Source organism: Cottoperca gobio, chromosome 1 (genome assembly GCF_900634415.1).
Source record: "Cottoperca gobio chromosome 1, fCotGob3.1, whole genome shotgun sequence".
Classification (NCBI taxonomy): domain Eukaryota; kingdom Metazoa; phylum Chordata; class Actinopteri; order Perciformes; family Bovichtidae; genus Cottoperca; species Cottoperca gobio.
This window is the reverse complement of record NC_041355.1, coordinates 6,214,984-6,235,006: the sequence shown is the minus strand read 5'-3', so window position 1 is coordinate 6,235,006 and position 20,023 is coordinate 6,214,984. Positions and strand designations below refer to the sequence as shown.

General features: G+C 41.0%; 1 protein-coding gene across 1 annotated transcript in view; it reads right to left on the bottom strand.

Moving 5' to 3' along the window:
* mtnr1aa (melatonin receptor 1A a) overlaps window positions 1-15,475 on the bottom strand; it is a 29,377-nt gene extending 13,902 nt beyond the window's left edge. The window contains exon 1 of the mRNA XM_029440894.1: window positions 14,958-15,475. Within this exon, the coding sequence (XP_029296754.1) occupies window positions 14,958-15,141 (184 nt within the window). The 5' untranslated portion in view covers window positions 15,142-15,475. The remainder of the gene's footprint in view (window positions 1-14,957) is intronic.
* Window positions 15,476-20,023: the final 4,548 nt, after the last annotated feature.

The window sequence follows — 20,023 nt, the reverse complement described above, 5'->3', positions numbered from 1 at the left end:
GGAGTGTCACTCTGAACATAAGCTTTGGACACAGTCACTAATTTCCTATTTACTGCATGTAACAGCTCTGCTTCAAAGTCACATACATAGCAGCCAGAATGTCATATTCTCACTAATCCCCATATTAAAAACCCACTATCTTTTTTTTGCATCGCTTGTATTTTCCACATTCATGCGTCTCTCAACCTCAAATCTCATCCAGTGCAGCCATTCCCATCATAATTGTGACGACAAGGTCAAAAGTTCACAACAAAACAGCATGGATGTGTATACAGTCACACAATCATATGCATACAGAAACAGTATCTGTATGTGGTAAGAAGACCAACAGTATATTTACCATCATGTGTAAACACACAGAGCAGCTTGGAGACAGACATCAATCACACGCCCACGCTTCCGTCATACAAACTGTCTGTCTTCCAGTGTGTGACTACTCAAGAACAGAAATAATATTCTAGAACAATGACATCAACGAGCTGGGGATAAAAAAGGAAGACCCAAACGAAGCCAATCCTATCAGGAGACATTGCAAAACCAGGGCTGCAACTAATCCATATTCATTATAAAAAAGTAACAAAGTAATTGTTTAGTCTATACAACGTCAGGAAATTTCCCTTAGAAGTTCCCAAGATGACGTCTTAAAATTGTAGTTTTGTTTGACAAACAGTACAGAGGTTTTACATTTGTAATAATGTAAAATAAAATAGCAACAAATCCTTTTATTTGAGGAGCTGGAATGTTTTGTATTTTGATCTTGATAAACAACTTTAAAACTGCACTAATCAATATGTTTGTATCAACAAGGGATGAACTGACTATGTCTAATGTGAAAAGGGTGGCTCACAGAGCATGTGAACTGAGCTCTTTATTCCTTCCTTACTCCCCTGCTCAACTTTTTTTCTTACATTCAAAGCTTCTATTGAGGTTTTTGAATGAAGCTTTTCTATTCTATTGAGGTTATTGAAAAATCCTCCATTAGCATCAAGGGATTCATCGGATAAAAGTTTTAATCTTTTACGATTCAAATGAAATACATTTTGTTTAATTATTATAACTTGTCAGTGCATGCCTCCCTCTGTGTGCGGCGAGCGATATAGTTTAATACTAATAATATTAGTGTGGCCTAATCTTTATTTGCATCTGTGCAGAAATACTGGGTTTAAACTAAATGAAAAGACGTGCTAAAAAAAATTATGATTTAGAATTTGAATGCCAACGTTATGAATGAGCCTTCAAACTATTTATAGTGTGAGCGGTAGGTACCTGAGCGAAATTGGAGAAAAATGGGGCGGGAGATATGGTGAAGCTCCAACTTTGAAAAAAATCTGCTCTGCGCTTCATCCAAAACCCTCCCGCCCACTTGATCTCCGCTCACATGCTCTGGTCGCTCATAGCCACGAACCCACAGAGAATTCTCAAATGACTCTGCAGTTCCTGTCAGCTCTTTAATGTTTTAGTATCTTTTAGCTCATTGCTTTCGGTTGATCGACCGCAGATTTACTGTTTTGGTTCAATCTCACTGGTCTCATTAACCTCGTTTCCTGTTTAAACGGCTCAAACAACAGACAGCGAAAGTCGAACTTGACGAACATAGTGGAGCATTTAGCAGCCAGATATTTTCCTCAGGAGAAGGTGAAGTGTAAAACTGAGCTATGAGCACAGTGAATATTGAACCTACTTTGCCAGGTGACTAGAAACAGGACTCCAAACAAATGCTACCGTTGCTCCGTGTCTGTAGGTTATGTCAATAAGAAAGGTGTTTGCCTTTATAAGTTGTGCATGGCCAAACAAATCAGTTAATGCAGGTTAAACAATACATAAAAAATCTGAATTTTCTGTTGATTGATTAATTATTTTAACACTACTACATTCAATAATTCACATACTCAGCCTCACAGAAATTAACAAACATTCACGAGTGTAGACACAAAAGTTTACTTAGACACGCACACACACACACACAGGGCCCTGACAACGTTCATTCTTTTGCACGTAATCCTACCCTTAACCCTGAGGCCTACATTTCTAACCTTAACCCTGAGGCCTACATTTCTAACCTCAACCCTTCACCCAAAGTTAACCAACCCACATCGTAATCTTATTAGTCTAACCTCGACCGTGAAGAAGTGAGGCTCTGTCAAAATGACCTCAGTCTGAATATCAAAATTTACACATTTAGTATTTAAACATGTACACACACACACACACACACACACACACACACACACACACACACACACACACACACACACACACACACACACACACACACACACACACACACACACACACACACACACACACGTAATTTGGACTTTTGACAGGATGATTTAGATCAATTACTCATTTTGGATCTGATACTGTATTTAAGCCTCTGCACAGAATTATTGACAGCATCTGCTGCAGCCCATTCTGAAACCTAATTGAATTACAAAAGAAGGAGCTTTCACCACAATTTGACACACAACTCTCCAAACATTTTTCACCGCCATCTCCCTGAAGGCCATCTATGCAACTCTCAACACATCTTTGCAAAAAGTGTAGATGTAGTGATTGTTAAGTCTATCTGCACATCGTAAGAAAGTAAAAAGGAGTCGCAACAAAATATAAAATTGCTCAAAATTGTCCAAAACTACAGGTATGGACATTAAATGAACTTCGTCAATTCAGATCCCTTATCCCTTTTTCTTCCCAGCTTTATCCAATTCAGGAATGCTTTAAAATGGTAACAATATTCAATGTTAATACTAAGCTGTTCCCACACGCTGGGTGTCTTTCTCCCTGTCATTGACCTGGGGCGGTTGTTGACAGTCTCTCTTTATATTTGCACCACCGCTATGTATTGCAACTATTTTCCTTGGATTAAATTAGATTGTATCTTATCTTATGACTTATTTGATACACTTGATCCACTGTACTTTTACTTTCACTCCCTATGGTGGATGTTTTTTTGTGCATAAAAATCATTAATCTCTTTTAAATTAATGCATTATCACTAAATCTCACAGCATAACAGTGGTTTATTTTGAAAAACAGTGCATTTTTCTGTAGTTTGATCATTTAAAAAACTCACAGGAAGTAACAAACAGCAGGCTGCTAAATAATGTCAACACTTTAGCACAGGGGTGGGGAACCTCCGGGCCGTGCCCTCGAGGTGATTCATAAACACACGAAAAAAATCAACTCCAAAAAAAGGCAATAGAATAAAACGGGCGACTGACTGTTTTTCCTGTCCAAAGTCAGGGTCCTTGAACACAACACGAGCGGAACGTGTCATCACGTGGTCACGTCATGTTAAAAAACTTCAATATTAAACGAGACTGTCATTTACATCAGCGAACGCAGCATGGCGAGTGTAAAACAGAGAAAGGTGGATGCAGAATGTCGCACTTTCCAGGAGAAATGGACGAACGATTATTTCTTTGTGGAAGTAAAAGGCCAGTGTGCCTAGTTTGTGCGGACACACTTGCGGTGATGAAAAAGGCTCTCGAGCGTCATTACTGCACGAAACATGCCAAACTGCACGAGCTGAAAGGACGAGTGCGTTTGCATAAAGTTAACACTCTTCGGAGTTTGGCCCAACAAGCAGCTCTCTCCAGGGCAGCTGTAGCTCAGGAGGTAGAGTGGTCATCCACCGCTCAGAAGGTTTGTGGTCCAATCCCCAGCCCCTGCAGTCAGCATGTCAAAGTGTCCTTGGGCAAGATACTGAACCCCACGGTGTGTGAGTGTATGAATGGTTATCACTACTGACGAGCTGATGTGCGCCAACGTTGTATGGTAGCCTCTGACATCTGTGTGAATGGGTGAATGACATGTGTTGTAAAGTGCTTTGAGTGATCGGAAAAGATTGGAAAAACACTATATAAAAGCAGTCCATTGATAAAAGGATTAACAAAAGTTGCTGTTTTTGCACAGAAAGGTGAAATGAATGGCAGTGTGTCTTAACTTTTCTAGCAGAGGTTATTTTACCCAACAGAACCCTGCGCCCTCCCTGAAATTCAGGGTGTTGCTCTTCTATTAAATAAACTAAACGCTTATGTTATTTATCTCATTTATGTACACGTTTTAGTGTCTACTGCGTTGCTTTGCGCGTTCACATTCGCTCTGTTTAATTAGTATGGCCCTTCAAGGATGTTGTAAAAATTTAAATGGCCCTTCATGGGAAAAAGGTTCCCCACCCCGGCTCTAACAAGATACAGACAGACCAAGTTGGTGGACCAAACATAACTAAATAAAATTGTTGTATACAATTATAATTTGCTCTGTTTATACAGGAAGTTAACTAAGCAGTTATATGCTAACATGATTATCTTAGGCGTTGTGTTTCTGTGTAGTTTTTTTTTTGTTCCTGAATAAAAGATTAAAAAATCCTTTAAACAACTTTAAGTCATTTTGTGGCGATGTAAAGGCCTTGATAGACGTGCTGATAGTTCTAATTCACAGGAACCAAACAATATGGGACCGTATGTAAATAGAAATAAATGCTTGAATCCTAATGACTTCATCCATAACATGCTCTCGTTGTGCACTGGCATCAACAAATCCTCCCATCCTCCCTAGAGCTCAGAGCAGATATAGGACGATCCAGTGATGCATCTCCATGAAATTACGATTTAGTCCACTAAATGTCATCCCTTATTCATACGTACATATAAAAGAACAAAGTTTCACAAAGAAATCCACACTTGACCCTTGTGGAGTGGCCAACTACAGACCTGTCTCTTTTCTTACTTTTATTTTTAAAAACACGTGAGCGTGCAGTTTTTAATCAACTCTCTTGTTACCTTCATCAGAACAACCTTCTTGACCCTGTACCAACCGGGTTTCAAGGCAGGCCAGTAAACTGAAACTGCCCTCCTCCTATCTCAGAGTCCGCACCTACAGGGTAACTTGGAGAGGATCTGTGTCGGACTCCTGTCAACTCACCACTCGGGTTCCTCAGGGCTGCGTCTTGTGTCCCTTACTCTTTTCTCTATATACCAAATCACTTCACTTTGTCATTTACTCTCATGGTTTCTCCTACCACAGCTACGCAGATGACACTCAACTGATTCTGACACTCAACTGATTCCCCTTCCGGGGAAGGGCTCTCCCATCCAAGACCTTACTATCAACATTGGCACCTCGGTTATTTCCCCGACTCAGACTGCAAGTACTCTCGGTGTGACACTGGACGACCAACTGTCCTTCAATGCCAGCATCGCTGCAACAGCCCGCTCCTGCAGACACTCTCTATACAACATCAGGAGGATAATCCCTACTGACCCAGAAGGCGACGCAGGTTCCGGTCCAGGCTCTTGTCACCTCACACCTTGACTACTGCAACTCCCTCCTGGCTGGACTCCGACCTCTACAGCTCAGCCAGAATGCAGCAGCCCGACTTGTCTTTAACCTACAGAAGTTCTCCCACACTACACCGCTCCTCCATTCCCTTCACTGGCTACCAGTGGCTGCCTGAATCTGCTTCAAGACACTGGTACCTACCTACCGTGGGGTTAAGGGATAAGGCCCCTCCTACACCCAGGCCACTATTTTGATGTGACCAATTAACTTCCCCACCACTTGCCTTTCTGTATCTACTTGTACTCAAGTCAGTGAATAGCAACCACAACAAAACAGAAATATCTACTCTGGCGTTCATTCTCATACACACAGCGTTTCTAGTTGAAATTTGATTTTATAAGATATTAGGTTGAATGTGGCAGCAGAGTCAGCAAAGAGTGTTTTAATAAACATCCCCAAGCAACAAATGATATCATCTATATCTACTCACATCTAGAGTTTTATCACACTACAATATTTTTAATAAAATATATAAGATTATTTCTTCATAATACTACATGCCACACAAGTTAATTCTCATATTATCATAGAAACGGAGTATTAGACTAGGTCACTGAGCACTGAACAGCAATAAAATCTAACTTCTCACCGCTTAATTTCATATTGATTTTGGACGGCAGCCACAGAACGCTGGAATGAACCTAAGCAATGTGTGAGTTTGTCTCAAAGAGTGACAAAAGACACTAAAAAGACAATAATCAGAGAGCATTTTATAGGCCAGTAAAGGAATGAATACTGTGATAAGGAGATATCACACACTGAGCTCTTGCTCATTAGAAGAACGAAATGTTCGAAAATCATGTGACAGACCACAAAGAATGTCTCATAATCCGCGCCTTGAAAATGAGTGGACCCCTCTGCACCACTAAGTGGGACTACCGAAAAACGCTGTTGAAAAGCTGTCCAAAAATCACAGTTTATGGGTCAGTGAAGGAAAGCATACAGCGATGAGGAACTCTCACACACTAAGCTCTTGCTCATTAAAAAGGACGCGTACGACTTAACTAATTACTTAGAAATACAAATGTGACAGACCACAAAGAATGTCTCATAACATACGCCTTGAGAATGAGTGCACAGGAGTCACTGACACTCATGTACCCACAGTAGGAGCCCTTAACAACACACTCATTTACAGCGGAGTCAGTAATATCAAGTGGATATTGAATTAAGTCATTTTAAATGATGCAAAACAGAGACAAACTGAATTGGACCCTGGCTGCCTAATAGCGATCTGAAAATGGAATTGGTGATTAGACTGAATTACATGGATGAGTGGCTTTTGCAGTTGATGATAGGATTTGCTGTTATTGCCCAGATACACATCCAGATAATACAGAGCCACATAAGCTTGTATTCGCGTCCACTTGTTGAATGTTATCCCATATTTGATTTTAGCAGCTAAATGCTCCACTGTGTTCACCAGGTAGTCGCCAACATTGTCTGTGCCGTGAGATAATCAGAGCCTTTTCACTGAAAACAGATCCCCTGTTGCTGGAAACAACGCTGTCGAGAGCAGTGAGAGTGACTCACAACAAAGCTGTAAAGCTACATACTGTACATCTAGGTGTGTCCCTCCAGTTCACACCTTTCACATTACACATGTGATCCAATTGTAATATAGAAACATGCATTAGAGCAGCTTTAATAACCTAATTCGATAAGAAGAATGGCATTAGAAGTGGGTATTTTAACAAAGTAAAAGTGACAGTGCTACATTAGTTTTTACCAATAAAATTGGGATTAGAGTAGTAAACGGATTGCTTCTTAAGTGACCACCTTTTGCAGCTTTACATAACTTTTTTAAAGATTAAAAGGTCATAAAAACTCCAATATTTATAAATTGATTGGACACAGAAATCCACAATCACATGGGCTTTTAAGAGGGACTTAAGGAAGCAAAGCAAAGGAAAGGAAAACATTTTGGAGATCATATTAAACAAATTAAATGTTTTATTCCTATTTCGGACTTTTTTTGAAACCTACTTATGAATTTTATAACAACTTTCTAACCTGAGGATTAATATTATAATGTTATGCCCTCACTTCACTTCTTTGCTTTGTACTCAGTTAAATTGTTTAAAACGCTGCAGTCTGGAGTGTGTATGCAGAACAGTGCTGTGTCTGACTGATAAACCACGTTGCTTGCACCCAGAAACAGTGGTCTGATGAGGCTGAATGGGACAGTGTTCACAGGGTTACATCAAACATCATCCATGTGTCTGCCATAATAATCATCATTATGTGCTATTCAACTGAATCACACTGTTGTGTCCTAGAGAGTTCGGAGGCTTTCTGATTGAGCTGCTTTCTTGGTAGTCCAATGGGAGAATCATGTCCTGGTTTTAGACCTATTAACTTTGATAACAAAATCACAATAATGACAGAGGTAAAGGGAGAATGAATTCAGATAATAAGGAGGTCAGTTTCTTTGTTTTTCCTTTTCTCAAAATTCTATCTGAGGATTGACTGGCGCTGCATATTTTCCTTTTTTTCATCAGTGCCTTGTTTTAACGGTCATACAATCTGACGCATTCACAGCTGGAAGCTGCTGAGTACAACTACAGTCTTCCACTTTTGGCCACTGAGTAGCAATGGTGGACTAAGTGCTTTATTCAAGGGCACATTGCGCACAGAGGAGAGCGTTTCTGTTTCCTGTTTGGGTTCTCTCAACTGGGATTCAACCTGGCACCCTTTGTCATCACCAGCCAGCATCTCTAACCTCTGAGCTCTTGCCACCTCGAGTATGTGTGTGTAATCAAATAAATCCCACTCTACAGTAAGCACTCTACAGTATGCATGCGTTATGCACAGTTCTCCTTGGATGAGCATTAGGTTTTACTTGATCTCACTGCCCTAAGCTTCCCATGTGCGTCATCCCCAGCTCCTATCAAGCAGAAGGAAGTTTTCACTGTATAATATTGTAAATGATTAAAAATAGCACAGGGAAGCATGGGAAGAGGATGGAGGGGGGGGGGGGGGGGGGTGAAGCTAGAGTGATGGAGATGGAATTTTAAATGGCTGCAAATATACTCTCTTGTTTGTACAAGTATTTACAGTCTCTTTGTGTTTTCCTTTGGAAGTGAAGACATGCTCTCCTCGTGAAGGTGTGAGACAGAGACAGAAAGAGAGCAAGAGAAAGGAAACATGCACAGAGCGCCGCGGCGGAGAAGGCCAGATGCCAGACGCCTGCTCTCGTTAAATTCAACCATGTCAGGCTGGTAGTTGTTTAACACTTATTATAATAACAAGCTTAACTCATTTTGTCCACTTGACCATTATATAATCTGCAATCCACAGGGTCTGTGTGATAACCGTCTTGTTGCCTGACTGGCTTGATGCAAAGCGCTATTGGCAGAATTCCTCTGCAGGTATGTGGTCTGACAACATAACGTCCGAAGAAAACGGTGGGGGTATCGGATCTCAGTGATACAAACAGACAGGGTGTCATGGAATATGAAGCCTGGGAGGTCAAATTTAAGTGAAAAGAAAAGAAAAATTGAGTGTGCGTGTTAGGGTGAGTAAGCTTGGGAGGAGGAGGAGTACAAAGAAGGTGAGAGACTGAGATGAGGCGCAAAACTTGGCGAGAGGAATGCGCTGCAAACCAGAAAAGTAAGAAACAGAAAGTGAAGAACACAGCCTACATCTTTATCATTCAGCACATCATATATACAGAACAGATCACTTCAGACGGGCTTTGTGTGTGCAGATAATCCTGTAAATATTAGAAAGATCAGGAAATTGTCTTGAAGCTGAGGAAGCTTGTAAAGTGAACGTCAAATGAACACATGCTGGGTCAAATTGTATTTCTCAGGACAAGGTGGCACCTGCCAAGAAGCAACACACTAACATGACTGAAATGAGCAACGCTGTGTCTTTCTCACAATAAAAATGTAAGCCTCTCTCTCTTTCACTGCACGTCTGCTTTGTATGACAGGCTCGCACCAATCTGCTGTCTTGATCTCCACCAACATGTATCGTCATAGAGTGAAAGGCAGAAGCAAACAATCTGGACGATAACATCATGCACACAATCCTAGTAGCGGAGTCACAGCCCTGCATATTTTCACGCTCCCTAATTAGATCTGTGTGTGATCCAATGTTTGAGTTTTAATCCTTGTGGATAGCCAAAAAGCCCGCTGAGAGGAAATCCGTACAAAGTAGATCTGCAAGCCAGGCGTAATTAAAACATATAACGTCTTTAGCATGCTTTAGGACACACAGGAGCACCGAAAGAAACAGTTTAAAACTGACTGTAAGTTATCAGGTGAAAAGCAGCCTCGGGGAAGATAGCAGCGCTCCTTTCTTTGTGTGCTGGCTGACAGCAGGGGCATTGACTAATCTATAGCTGGGAGTTAGTGCCTCATGAGTGAAAGAAGGAGATCTTTATCCTCTCCCACTACATGTTCATTTATTCAGCTCGGGCAAACTATAAATTAATTGCAAAGTCATGACCTGCTGGCTGCTGTGGGTCCCCAATTAGTCTGTGGGTTTTTTTTTTTTCTTTCAGTGCAGATACGGTTAAGCTGCTCCGCCATACTGTGCCACTCACATGCTTATCACAGCCTTCACCACAGAGACTGACAAACCCAGTGATCAGCTAGGACTCCCGCGCCTTCGCATATCTGTTGGTGAACAGTAGGAATGATAGCCACATATGGGCTTTAATAAGATAAACAAAGTTTGCATGTTCTTCAAGTTCTAATGAACTCCAGGGTAAACATTCAGGATGGTATCAAATTCTAATTAAATGTTCAATCTTGATGAAAAGCAGCAAATATGAGACTGCTGAGAGGTTGTGGTTATTTTAAAAAGGAGGATAATCTAATAATAACAAACCATGTGTACTCCATGCTTACTCTTTAACCTGAGGCCTTTTCCAGTATTGAGGGCCAACTTGAACTCCTTTAAAATACTGTTATACTTTACAGAACATAACAATCTGCATCACACACACATTAGAAACATTATAGATCCCCTCCATATGTGTTGTATGACATATAAAGATACTCCGTTTGAATAATAATTAGTTTCAAATGTGGTTTATCCACTCGTTCTGCCTCATTGAAGAATCAAGAATGAAATATGTTTTCATTTCTAAAGTGACACAATACGTATCCTACGTCACTTCTCTAAACTTAAAGACTTCAAGTTAAAATCCTTGCGATTTTCACGCAGCCCAGTTTTTGATACCATTTATGGTTCTTTACGGTTCCCACTGTGTCAGAGCTGTTTTAAGTTACTACAAATGCAAAAAGAACATCCAACCGCAGCTGCTTCACATTAGAAGCTCTCAACTGGAACCAAATCAACCAGGACTGAAATCTTAAGGATTAAAACTCTAAAAAAAAAAAAGGTGGGCACAGAGAAACATCTCAACCTGAAGATGAATGTGAAAACAGCCTTCTAGTGTCAAACTCTGCACAAACGACTCCTTTACTTTATACAACACAACACAACAGTGCAGTTACAGTTCTACTTAAAGCTACAAGGGCTTTGTTCCTGATGTGGCAAATGAACCGAAAAGGGATAAATGTAAAGTAACTCTTAAAATAAAAGCAGCCAAACTTCCTGGCCACAGTTGAAAGTCTTCTGTCCCTGTGGGTGAAACTGTAGCTGCGAGAGCCAAAGAGGGGCACAGCAGGGTTCACACAGAGGACAGCCCTGTCATCAGAGGTGGGAAGACATGATACAGCCACCCGATACCGATACTGCAGAGGATAGATTACGCTGTGCATGTCGACAACGACAGCAACCTTTTTAAGATACGTGTGCCTCCCAGTGTTAAAGAAGTTCATCTAGACTTTAAGATAAACGTTTTTTGAGCTGCTGTCTGACCATGCAGGGAACACACAGTTTCAGAGGGGACAGAAACTGATATTATTTGAAAACTAAACTGAGGAAAAAGGATAACATAGATATGGCCAGGTATGTCAGATGCAAGTGGACCATTAAAGCAAAGTGTAAGAAAGAAAAGTGACCGTAAACCAACTTTTATTTGTTTTTAATAGAAAAAGTATTTTTCCCTAAGAGACATGAGTTTTTCGTTAAGCTCTGTTCTGTTCTGGCATAACGCATTCATCAAACCAAGACACGTGTTTGTCCCCAGTTTAAAAACCACACTTATACAATGGTGATACAGATGCATGCAGATCTGATACAACCTGGTCTAAAGGATTACAGTTTCTCACAAAACAAGTCTTTTATAACATTTCTCTCATGATGGAAATAAAAAATGATGCTGCAAAACAACGTACAACGTCTACAGAAGGGGATTTGTTTTCTTTTCACAGCCATCTCTTTATTAAGCTCCACAGCGCTGAGACAATTTCTTTTTGGAATCTTCCGACAAAGCCGATGGATGTTTAGAAACCAAAAACGTTCATTTTAATTGGAGACACATGCAAATACCACTTAACTCTGCATAAATCCTTCTAAATATACTAATTACACTGAGAGAAATAATACTGTAACAGATAGAGGTTTAATGAACGATCTGGAATAACATTGTGCCGGCACACAGCCAAGCAATGCTGAATAAAGTCTATGTCACCAGACAGCGCCGCTGCAATGTGGAGCTCTACCCAGGGTATCAGCACACTGAGGCGTGTCTCTGTCTGTCAGTCGGTATGTTTAAACCGCCCATGCCCACTCACAGTTTTCTGCCTTGAGAACAATCAGTAAAAAAATAATAAACAAACAATGCCATTGTTGTACTGTGAAGACTGCTGACACCCAACCTTACAGGGTTGTTTGTTTATTTTTTTACTTTGGCCATCAAGGACTGCTCAGATTTTCTACTTTGCCACTCTGCTTAAAAATGCATGTTAACCCCTTTTCTCAGACTGCCAAATCAGCACATTGTGTTCCTTGACATTTATAAACATAGCGGAGAAGCCGAGTGTCATATCGAAGAAAAATGTATGGACACAATCTACAGGATGACAAGGCATTGAAAGGCATTGAAAGGCATTGAAAGGCATTGAAAGGCTTTGTATCGCATCCACACAGACCATCTCATCTAACAATATTATAAAGACCTGCTCTATATGAGAAATGCCCTGAGAGAAGTTCTGTTATGATTCGGCGCTGTATTAATGAAACTGAATATAATTATTCCACGAGCTACAGTAATGTCTCACTATAGACAAACAGCTCGTCAAGTAAGTTAGTTGAGACCTTTCTTTGTCCTCATCTTTAAATTCAGCATGCATTTAAAAATGTCTTTATCTATAACAGAACAGGTACATTAAATTAAACGTATTGGTATTGAGCTGAGCTCACAGCACTGATTCTGTACCCAGTTATGCAGCTCAAACTGCTCACCATGTGTTGGCTTCATTCTCACTTGCTCACTGGCCATTGCATGCACTGATGTTAGGTTTGGCCATGCAGAGACAGCAGTGCTGCTGTCGCCTGCAATATGTAATCGCAACGCCTGCCAGGTTTTCCACCGAGTACATTTCATTATTAGTTTTTTTCATCCATCCCCTTGTTGTTCGACTGCTGAGCAATCTCTAAGAACATTTAGTTCATGCCAAGAAAATGTATGTTCACTTGTGTTTCCGTGGAGGAGATTTCATGAAAGTTTAGCTTGGTGATCAGTCTAAATCAGATTCACGTTTGTGTGTTAAACAATCATCCGTGGCATCAAATTCTCACAGATAAGGGCGAGTAAAGCATTGACAGCCCACTCGTCATCAAAACATTCCAACAGTGATGAAAGTAGGACTGGAAATGTTTTTCATATGAATCAATAGGTCTGCCAACTCGCATACATTTTGCCAATGGCTTGTTGAAAAGAAAATTGTAAGAGCCTAAAGTTAGGCATGCACGTCTTCAGAACCGAATGGAAAGTAGCAAATACGCTTCAAAGGCATGAACCTGAAGAGCCACGTCATCAGTCTGCGTAGGACTTGTTAGAATTCACAGACAACTTTGCGAAACACAATTAAGGAGCGGGTTTTTGCCTCCGTTTGATCTTCAAACGTTGGACTTTTCCAAAGGGTGCTATTTCGGAATTCAGCGTGAAAAATATAAAATTGAATTGTCTAATGAGCTGAATAAATAAATAAATAAATAGTGATTCCAGCTAGTTATGCTCATCAATATACAACATGCAAGTGTTGAATATGCAGACTATATAAATTAACAAACTGGATTAAATGTCTGCTTCTGCTGCATTATGACTTACTTACATATTTAGTCATAATTATTCAATTAACTTCAAAGAACAAGTTTCCTAAATGCGTTTCTCCTCCTTTCATGACTTACAAAGTCGCACAGGTACATTTTCAGTTACAGAAACAAATCTATTTTAAGACTGTTTGGCTAAAACTGTGTTGTGTGCAGCTCTATTAACATACTAAGATCAAGGGCAACTACTGCAGAGTTGCATGTGTGCGTTATCAAACGCTGATAATCGCAAAGCAAAAAGGGAGTTCGCTCTAAATCTCAGTAAGAGGCAATCATATCATTGTACACCTATTCCTCACTGGGGTTCTCCGCTCTCTATCCACATGATGGAAATCTATTCTGACCTAACATTTCTGCAGTGAGTTAAAATGTTAATGTCAGGAGGGTATTTAGCAAATCACCAGCCTATAATGATGACAGCCAAGATATGTGTAGCTGCCAGTCAGCTGTGCAGACCTGAGCACGACAGGAGCCTCTTGGGTTTTCCCAGCAGCCATCTGTCCTCTGACTATAACATGAGCGTTTTACCACTTTCACTGAGCAAGAAAAACACTATTGTGTCAGACTTGTACAAACTCGTACAATTTAAGCCAAAGCCCATATCCTAATTACATCTACGGTGAAGGGGTGTGCATAAACACACACACACACACACATGGCTCACGTTTCATCGTCGACCTGGCAAACAATTCTGTTTTCATTATCATTATTAAATGAAATCTCCTGGCTGGAGTGACATCGATAGTGGAAAAGCCCGGGGAAGCATTAGCATAAGCAGTGCAGCGATGAGCGTCGGGCTTTCCCCGTGGCTTCAGACTGTGTCAATAATTGCTATTGTGTTTCTCTTCGCTTTGCTCTCCTCTGAGCCTGCTTAGCTTCCCGCGTGCTTGGTTTAGGTCAGTGACATTATATCTGCTTCAAAAGTAGGCTATAGAAAGTCGAGGTCGATTGGAGCTGCCCATTACAATCAGCCGTTGTCTACAGTAACAATATAACAGATGTCAGAGCAAATATATAAGTGTTTGTAATTATATAGAACAGGGAGGGGGAGGGAATAAAAAAACAACAACAACAACAACAACGATGGTGTTGTTGAAAGGTTGTATTTTATCGCGAGCACACGCATCTCCATGGTGGCTCGGATTTGTAATGACCAGCTCGCCGGCAAAGATGGACAACCGTTCAAAATTCCTCCAGTCACAATAACACAGCAACAGAATATATCACCCTGAAAACGCATTTAGATAATTAAAACTATTACGTTTAGTATGTGTCACAACCTACATGGGACTCTTGTCACTTTAAAAATGTGGCATAGTTGTTGTTTTTGTTTTTAACGCGGCTGAGTTTACTCACTCGCGCGCTGCTCCGTCGCTACACGCGCACACTTCCCCCCCCCCGTGACCTTGACTCACCTGCGTTCCTCAGCTTCTTGTTCCGATACACGGAGAAGATGACCAAGAGGTTGCCCAGGATGTCAACAACGATCGTGAAGATGAGAAAGCACCCTAAAGTTGTGGTAACCCACGGTGGGCGGTTCAGGACGGTGTCACTGGGGTCTCGCGAGGAGCTGTTCAGGTGAGACCCATTTATAAACATTGTACACAGTCGCAGAACTTTCTCAACTGGCCCAAATTCAACGTGCCGTGACTCTCCGTGCGTCCTAAAGGCTGGGTATCGGAGACGCCGGTGGTGGGATACTATAGCCTCCCGTGGCACTCATCTTCATCCGCTCCACGCGCGCTTCTTCTCCTTGTTCTCCCGCCGCGTGGACTTCACCCAGCTGCCGTGGATCAGCTCTGATTGTCTCTCCTTCACTCTGGTCGCCTCAGTGTCACTTCTGCATCCGTGTGCCATTCACTTTTGTGTGTGACATGAAGCAGCAACTTCAAACCTTCCCAGCATGTGATCCAACAGTCCGGAGAGGAGCGGTTATATTTTGAGGGACAAATACTGTCGCCTGGTGGCCGACAGGGAGAACAACAGTTTAATGGCTCGGGAAGCGTTCCTCTTTTCCAGATGCGTGTTCATTCATGGCTTTGCTGTCGCTCGCTTTGATTTATCCCAGGAGCCCATTCATTATTATGTGGAAAATCATTCATGTTTTATCTGTTTCGGGGGAAAGTCTCCATACTTACAGAGCCTATAAGACTTTATAACCTGCATGAATGCTCAAGCATGCTTGTGATTGAAGATCACTCAGTCTTTACAAAATATCCGCATTTAAATTCCACAGATTAGCATTATTGTTAATTGTTTTAGATATAATTTAACACTGAATTTATTCTGTATTATGTATATAACTGGCTTCAGTGAAACCACTGACCTCCGCACAATGTACGCTTATAATTACTGAAATAATAGTAAAGTTTTATGGATGGAGTTTCTATACAAAGAAAAGCCATTATGCTATTGTTTGTTAATGGTGTTCAGAATAAATAGGTCACCCACCCCCGCACACACACACGTACACTTCTGCAGCCCATTCATGAGCTGCCTCAGAAAAGGACAGTTTGTCATAATAAAACTCTAAATCTAAGGGTTTATCTTAACCCGCTAACCTGATCTATCTGTCTGTATCTGCGTGGTCTACTGCACATGTCAGAGTCCCAGCCCACCACCCCTGTCATCAAGTCCTTCAAAAGTGTCCGCCTGTTATTATAGGTATTATTGTATACAGCAAGGGTTCTCAACAGTTTTGGCTGTCACTCTTTTTTGTGCTTGGGGCACAAAAAGTTATTATTTGAGTAATTTTAGAGGTCAATACAGGAAGTATTATTGAGAAGGGCTTTCAGTTGCTCAGTCTGTAGGGACTTGAGAAAACACTGAACCCCTAAATGTTGGAGCCCCATCACACGGCATCTCACCACTAATGAATGTGTGTGAATGTCCTTTGTGTGTGTGTGTGTGTGTGTGTGTGTGTGTGTGTGTGTGTGTATAATGGAAATAACAGAGTGAAACAAATAAAAGGGATTAAAAAGCTGCTTATTAATAAAGGGAATAAATCAGGGAAATGTCTGAAAAATAAATCTAACTTTCCCTCCATGATCGATGTTTTGTTTTGCTCACATTTACTTGCATATTTGTGTAGATTGTGAAAACGTGACGCAAACTGTGTCTCAGTTTGTTTCAGTTCATGACCTGTCAGTGACCTACTGACTGACAGATACCGATAAGTTACAGATTACTCTATCCTCATTCCATTCACAACAATCATTACATCAAAAGATTGTCAACAAGTTTCGCTTGTGTCAATGTCAAATCAATTATTCAATCACTCTGTAGTCACGACGTGAAAGTAAACAAAGTGTAAAGTCTCAGTATCCAAGACGATAAGGGCCATTTGTGTTGTGCGTATCCCCGACTGTCACTGTTAAAGCCTACAGCTGCTTATGCTTAGTTAGACTTGTTGAGAGCCAAACATGTCATTTGTGACAAGCTCTAAGACAAAATCTTGAAATAAATAAATGGCCTAAAACTGAGTGCCAGTATTATATGAATCCTTCTATCATTCAAAAGAAAAGTGACAGCTCATTTTCAACTTTGGATTCTTTCTTTTCAAGTCATTCTGTTTTCTCAATCACTTGTGCTTGTTTCACTGATGTGCAAGTGCAGTAGACTGTAATACAACGATCAGGGCCCAACTTTCTGTCCCTCACAACATTATGATGTTACGACTCGATAACCCTGAGCTGCATTTTGAACTTCCTTAACCTCCATCTCATTGCCTTGTGTCCTATCATTTTAAAATATAAAGAGCTCATTATTTTTTATATATTTGTGAGTTGCATTTGTGCAAAATATGATCATTATCTGTCCCCGCTTGTCTCTTTATAAAGCATGCGGTCAGCCTTCTCTTGGCAAAGAAGAGCAGACATTGTTCAGCACACGCTGTAATCTTCAGAACATTAAAAAAAACAAATGACAGAAATCCCTGCTGTTTATCAAAATAAAATAGGCAACAGCAAGGACATATGCTTTTATAATTACAGCAGTTAGTGAGACAGTACGGCAGACAAAAACAAACGGTAAATCTGTCTCTGTGTGCCATTTGCTGATGTTCAATCATTTTTCATTTTGTTCGATGATAAAAGAAGCTTCAGCAGCATCAGCCGAACAAGAGCATTTCCAGCTCCTTCATCAGATCTGCAGACACTTATGTTGCCTGTGACTCAACATATACCGTTTATGGAAACAGAAAAAGTGCTGTTATTGTTTTTTAATGGAAATTAACAGGATATGAGCATTTTATGGCACATACATTATTAACAGGGAAATGCTCATTGCTGCTATTAAACCAACTCTCATCCACTGCAAGTCTCGCAAGTCATAAATACTGAGAGAGACTTTTCTTATTTCAAGTTAACTTAACACATTTATTTTGTCTTTTCCGTTTCTGTGTAAGGAAATATATAAAATGATGCTGCAGCTGTAGTGCCACTTTTTTATTTTTCAGATGAGGAAAAACACTTTTTAGAACATATTCATGGAATCTAAGCTGCAGGCCATTTGGTCAGGCAGTTTACTGATATTTTTAGGGCCAGCATTGCGAGGACACACGCTTGTCAATCTACCGCACGCACTGAAGACCGGGGCACATCATAGCCCCCTGCAGCCTCAGCCTGGATTCCCACGAGACACTGCTTTTCATTAATGGTATAAAAACACCCTTAGCTGTTGTGAAATCACTGAAACAGCCTCTTGTGGCTAATTGCTTTAATAACTCACCGGTTTGAATTGCATTTGGGCTTCAATAACGGATTTCTAACGGTCTGGTCAGTTGCGTGACCCGTGCTTTCCTCAACTCCACCAACGATGCCCAATTTCTTGCCCATCACTACCAAGATGGCGACGGCCGGAGCCGCCCACTTTGAGCTTGACCACCATTTTCTTCGTGAATCTGGGCGTCAGCGTCGTGTTCTTCCCACATTGAAGGACATGATGGAGTCTGGCTTAGTGTTTGCTGTCTCTTTTTTACTTACAAACTATTCCAGATATTTCATAAATCTAATTACAGGAGCGACCTTGTCAGTCGCTATGGAACCAAATCTCACGTCCCCTGATGGAGTGGCGTTATCACAGCAAAAGCCTTTCTGTTGTTAATTAATTTGCACCGTGTAAATAAGTCAGTCAAACCAAGGATATTTATACTGATTACCTTAAAAACGATTTCAGTTTAGTTTTATTTATTCGGTCATTTTCAACTTATACAAATCAAATGCACACGTTAGACTTTAATCTTGTCCAAGCTTCCTCTGCCTTTATAAGCATCCACAGCAATGAGACTTTTACCTAATGGATAATTGAAGCAGCGTATAAATCAGTAATTTCTGCAGTAGAGAAGCAAGCAAAGAACATGTAAGCCATCGCAAGACAAGTAATGAACAGGCATCTGAGAAGGAGAGAGACGTATCTGCAGGGGAAGCTGTGTTTTGTTTTGACTCTCATGCTTTTAAGGAAAGCATGCACTGCTGCAAGGGTTTACTTTTACTAAAATGCTCTTAAAGAGTAAACGGGATAATGCTCTAGAAGCGAGACACACCTATGAGCTCTTGGTTTAATGCCGCAGCGTCATTGTTCTGATTTAGTCTTTAAAAGAACATGAGAGGTAAAAGATGAGACAGAAGTACTTCTTGTATTTTATGCCAGTTGAGCACCTTTTGATTTTAAAGTGAATATTTTACTGACAAAGCAGTAAAAAGAGAAACGGAGTCTCTGTTATTATACCTCCAAAGAAGCTTCTTCACCTTATTGGCTAAATTAAAGAGACAATTAAAGAGACAGAGGGGGGGGGGGGGGTGGGTGGAGGGGAAGAGATGTTGTTTATAATATTTTACTACTCAACCACTTTTGCACATTTTATTTTATTTTATTATCGTGTGCTCGCCACTTTACTTCCTGTGTTCTTTTGCTGTAACAACGTACATTTCCCCCGTTGTTGGGACTAATGAAGGATATCTGATCTGATCTCTGAGCAGGTTCCATCACACCAAACGGAGAAACAGGTTCAAAGGAAGCATTATGAGTTTTGTGGGAGGAGGACGGGGAGGACGAGGAGGGGAGGGAAAGAGGAAGGTTGAAAGTGGGGGGAAAAGGAGAGTGGAAGAGAAGTGCTGTCTGGGGGAGGGAAAGGGCAGATGCACCCGTGATGAGGACAGTAGGGTGCCGAGAGGACCCCCCCCCCCCCCCACACCCATACACACACACACACACACACACGCACACACACACACACACACACACACACACACACACACACACACACACACACACACACACACACACACACACACACACACACACACACACACACACACTTATTTGAGAGAGCTGTCAGGGAAATGAAGGAGAGGAGACAGAAGTAATGTAATGAGTGCGGTCGAGACACAGCCCCGGCATGTCTCTGCTGCTTCACTGGTTCTCACTACATCCCACAGAGAAACAAGAGTGTTTGCTTTTATCTGCCGCTGCTCCCTCCGCC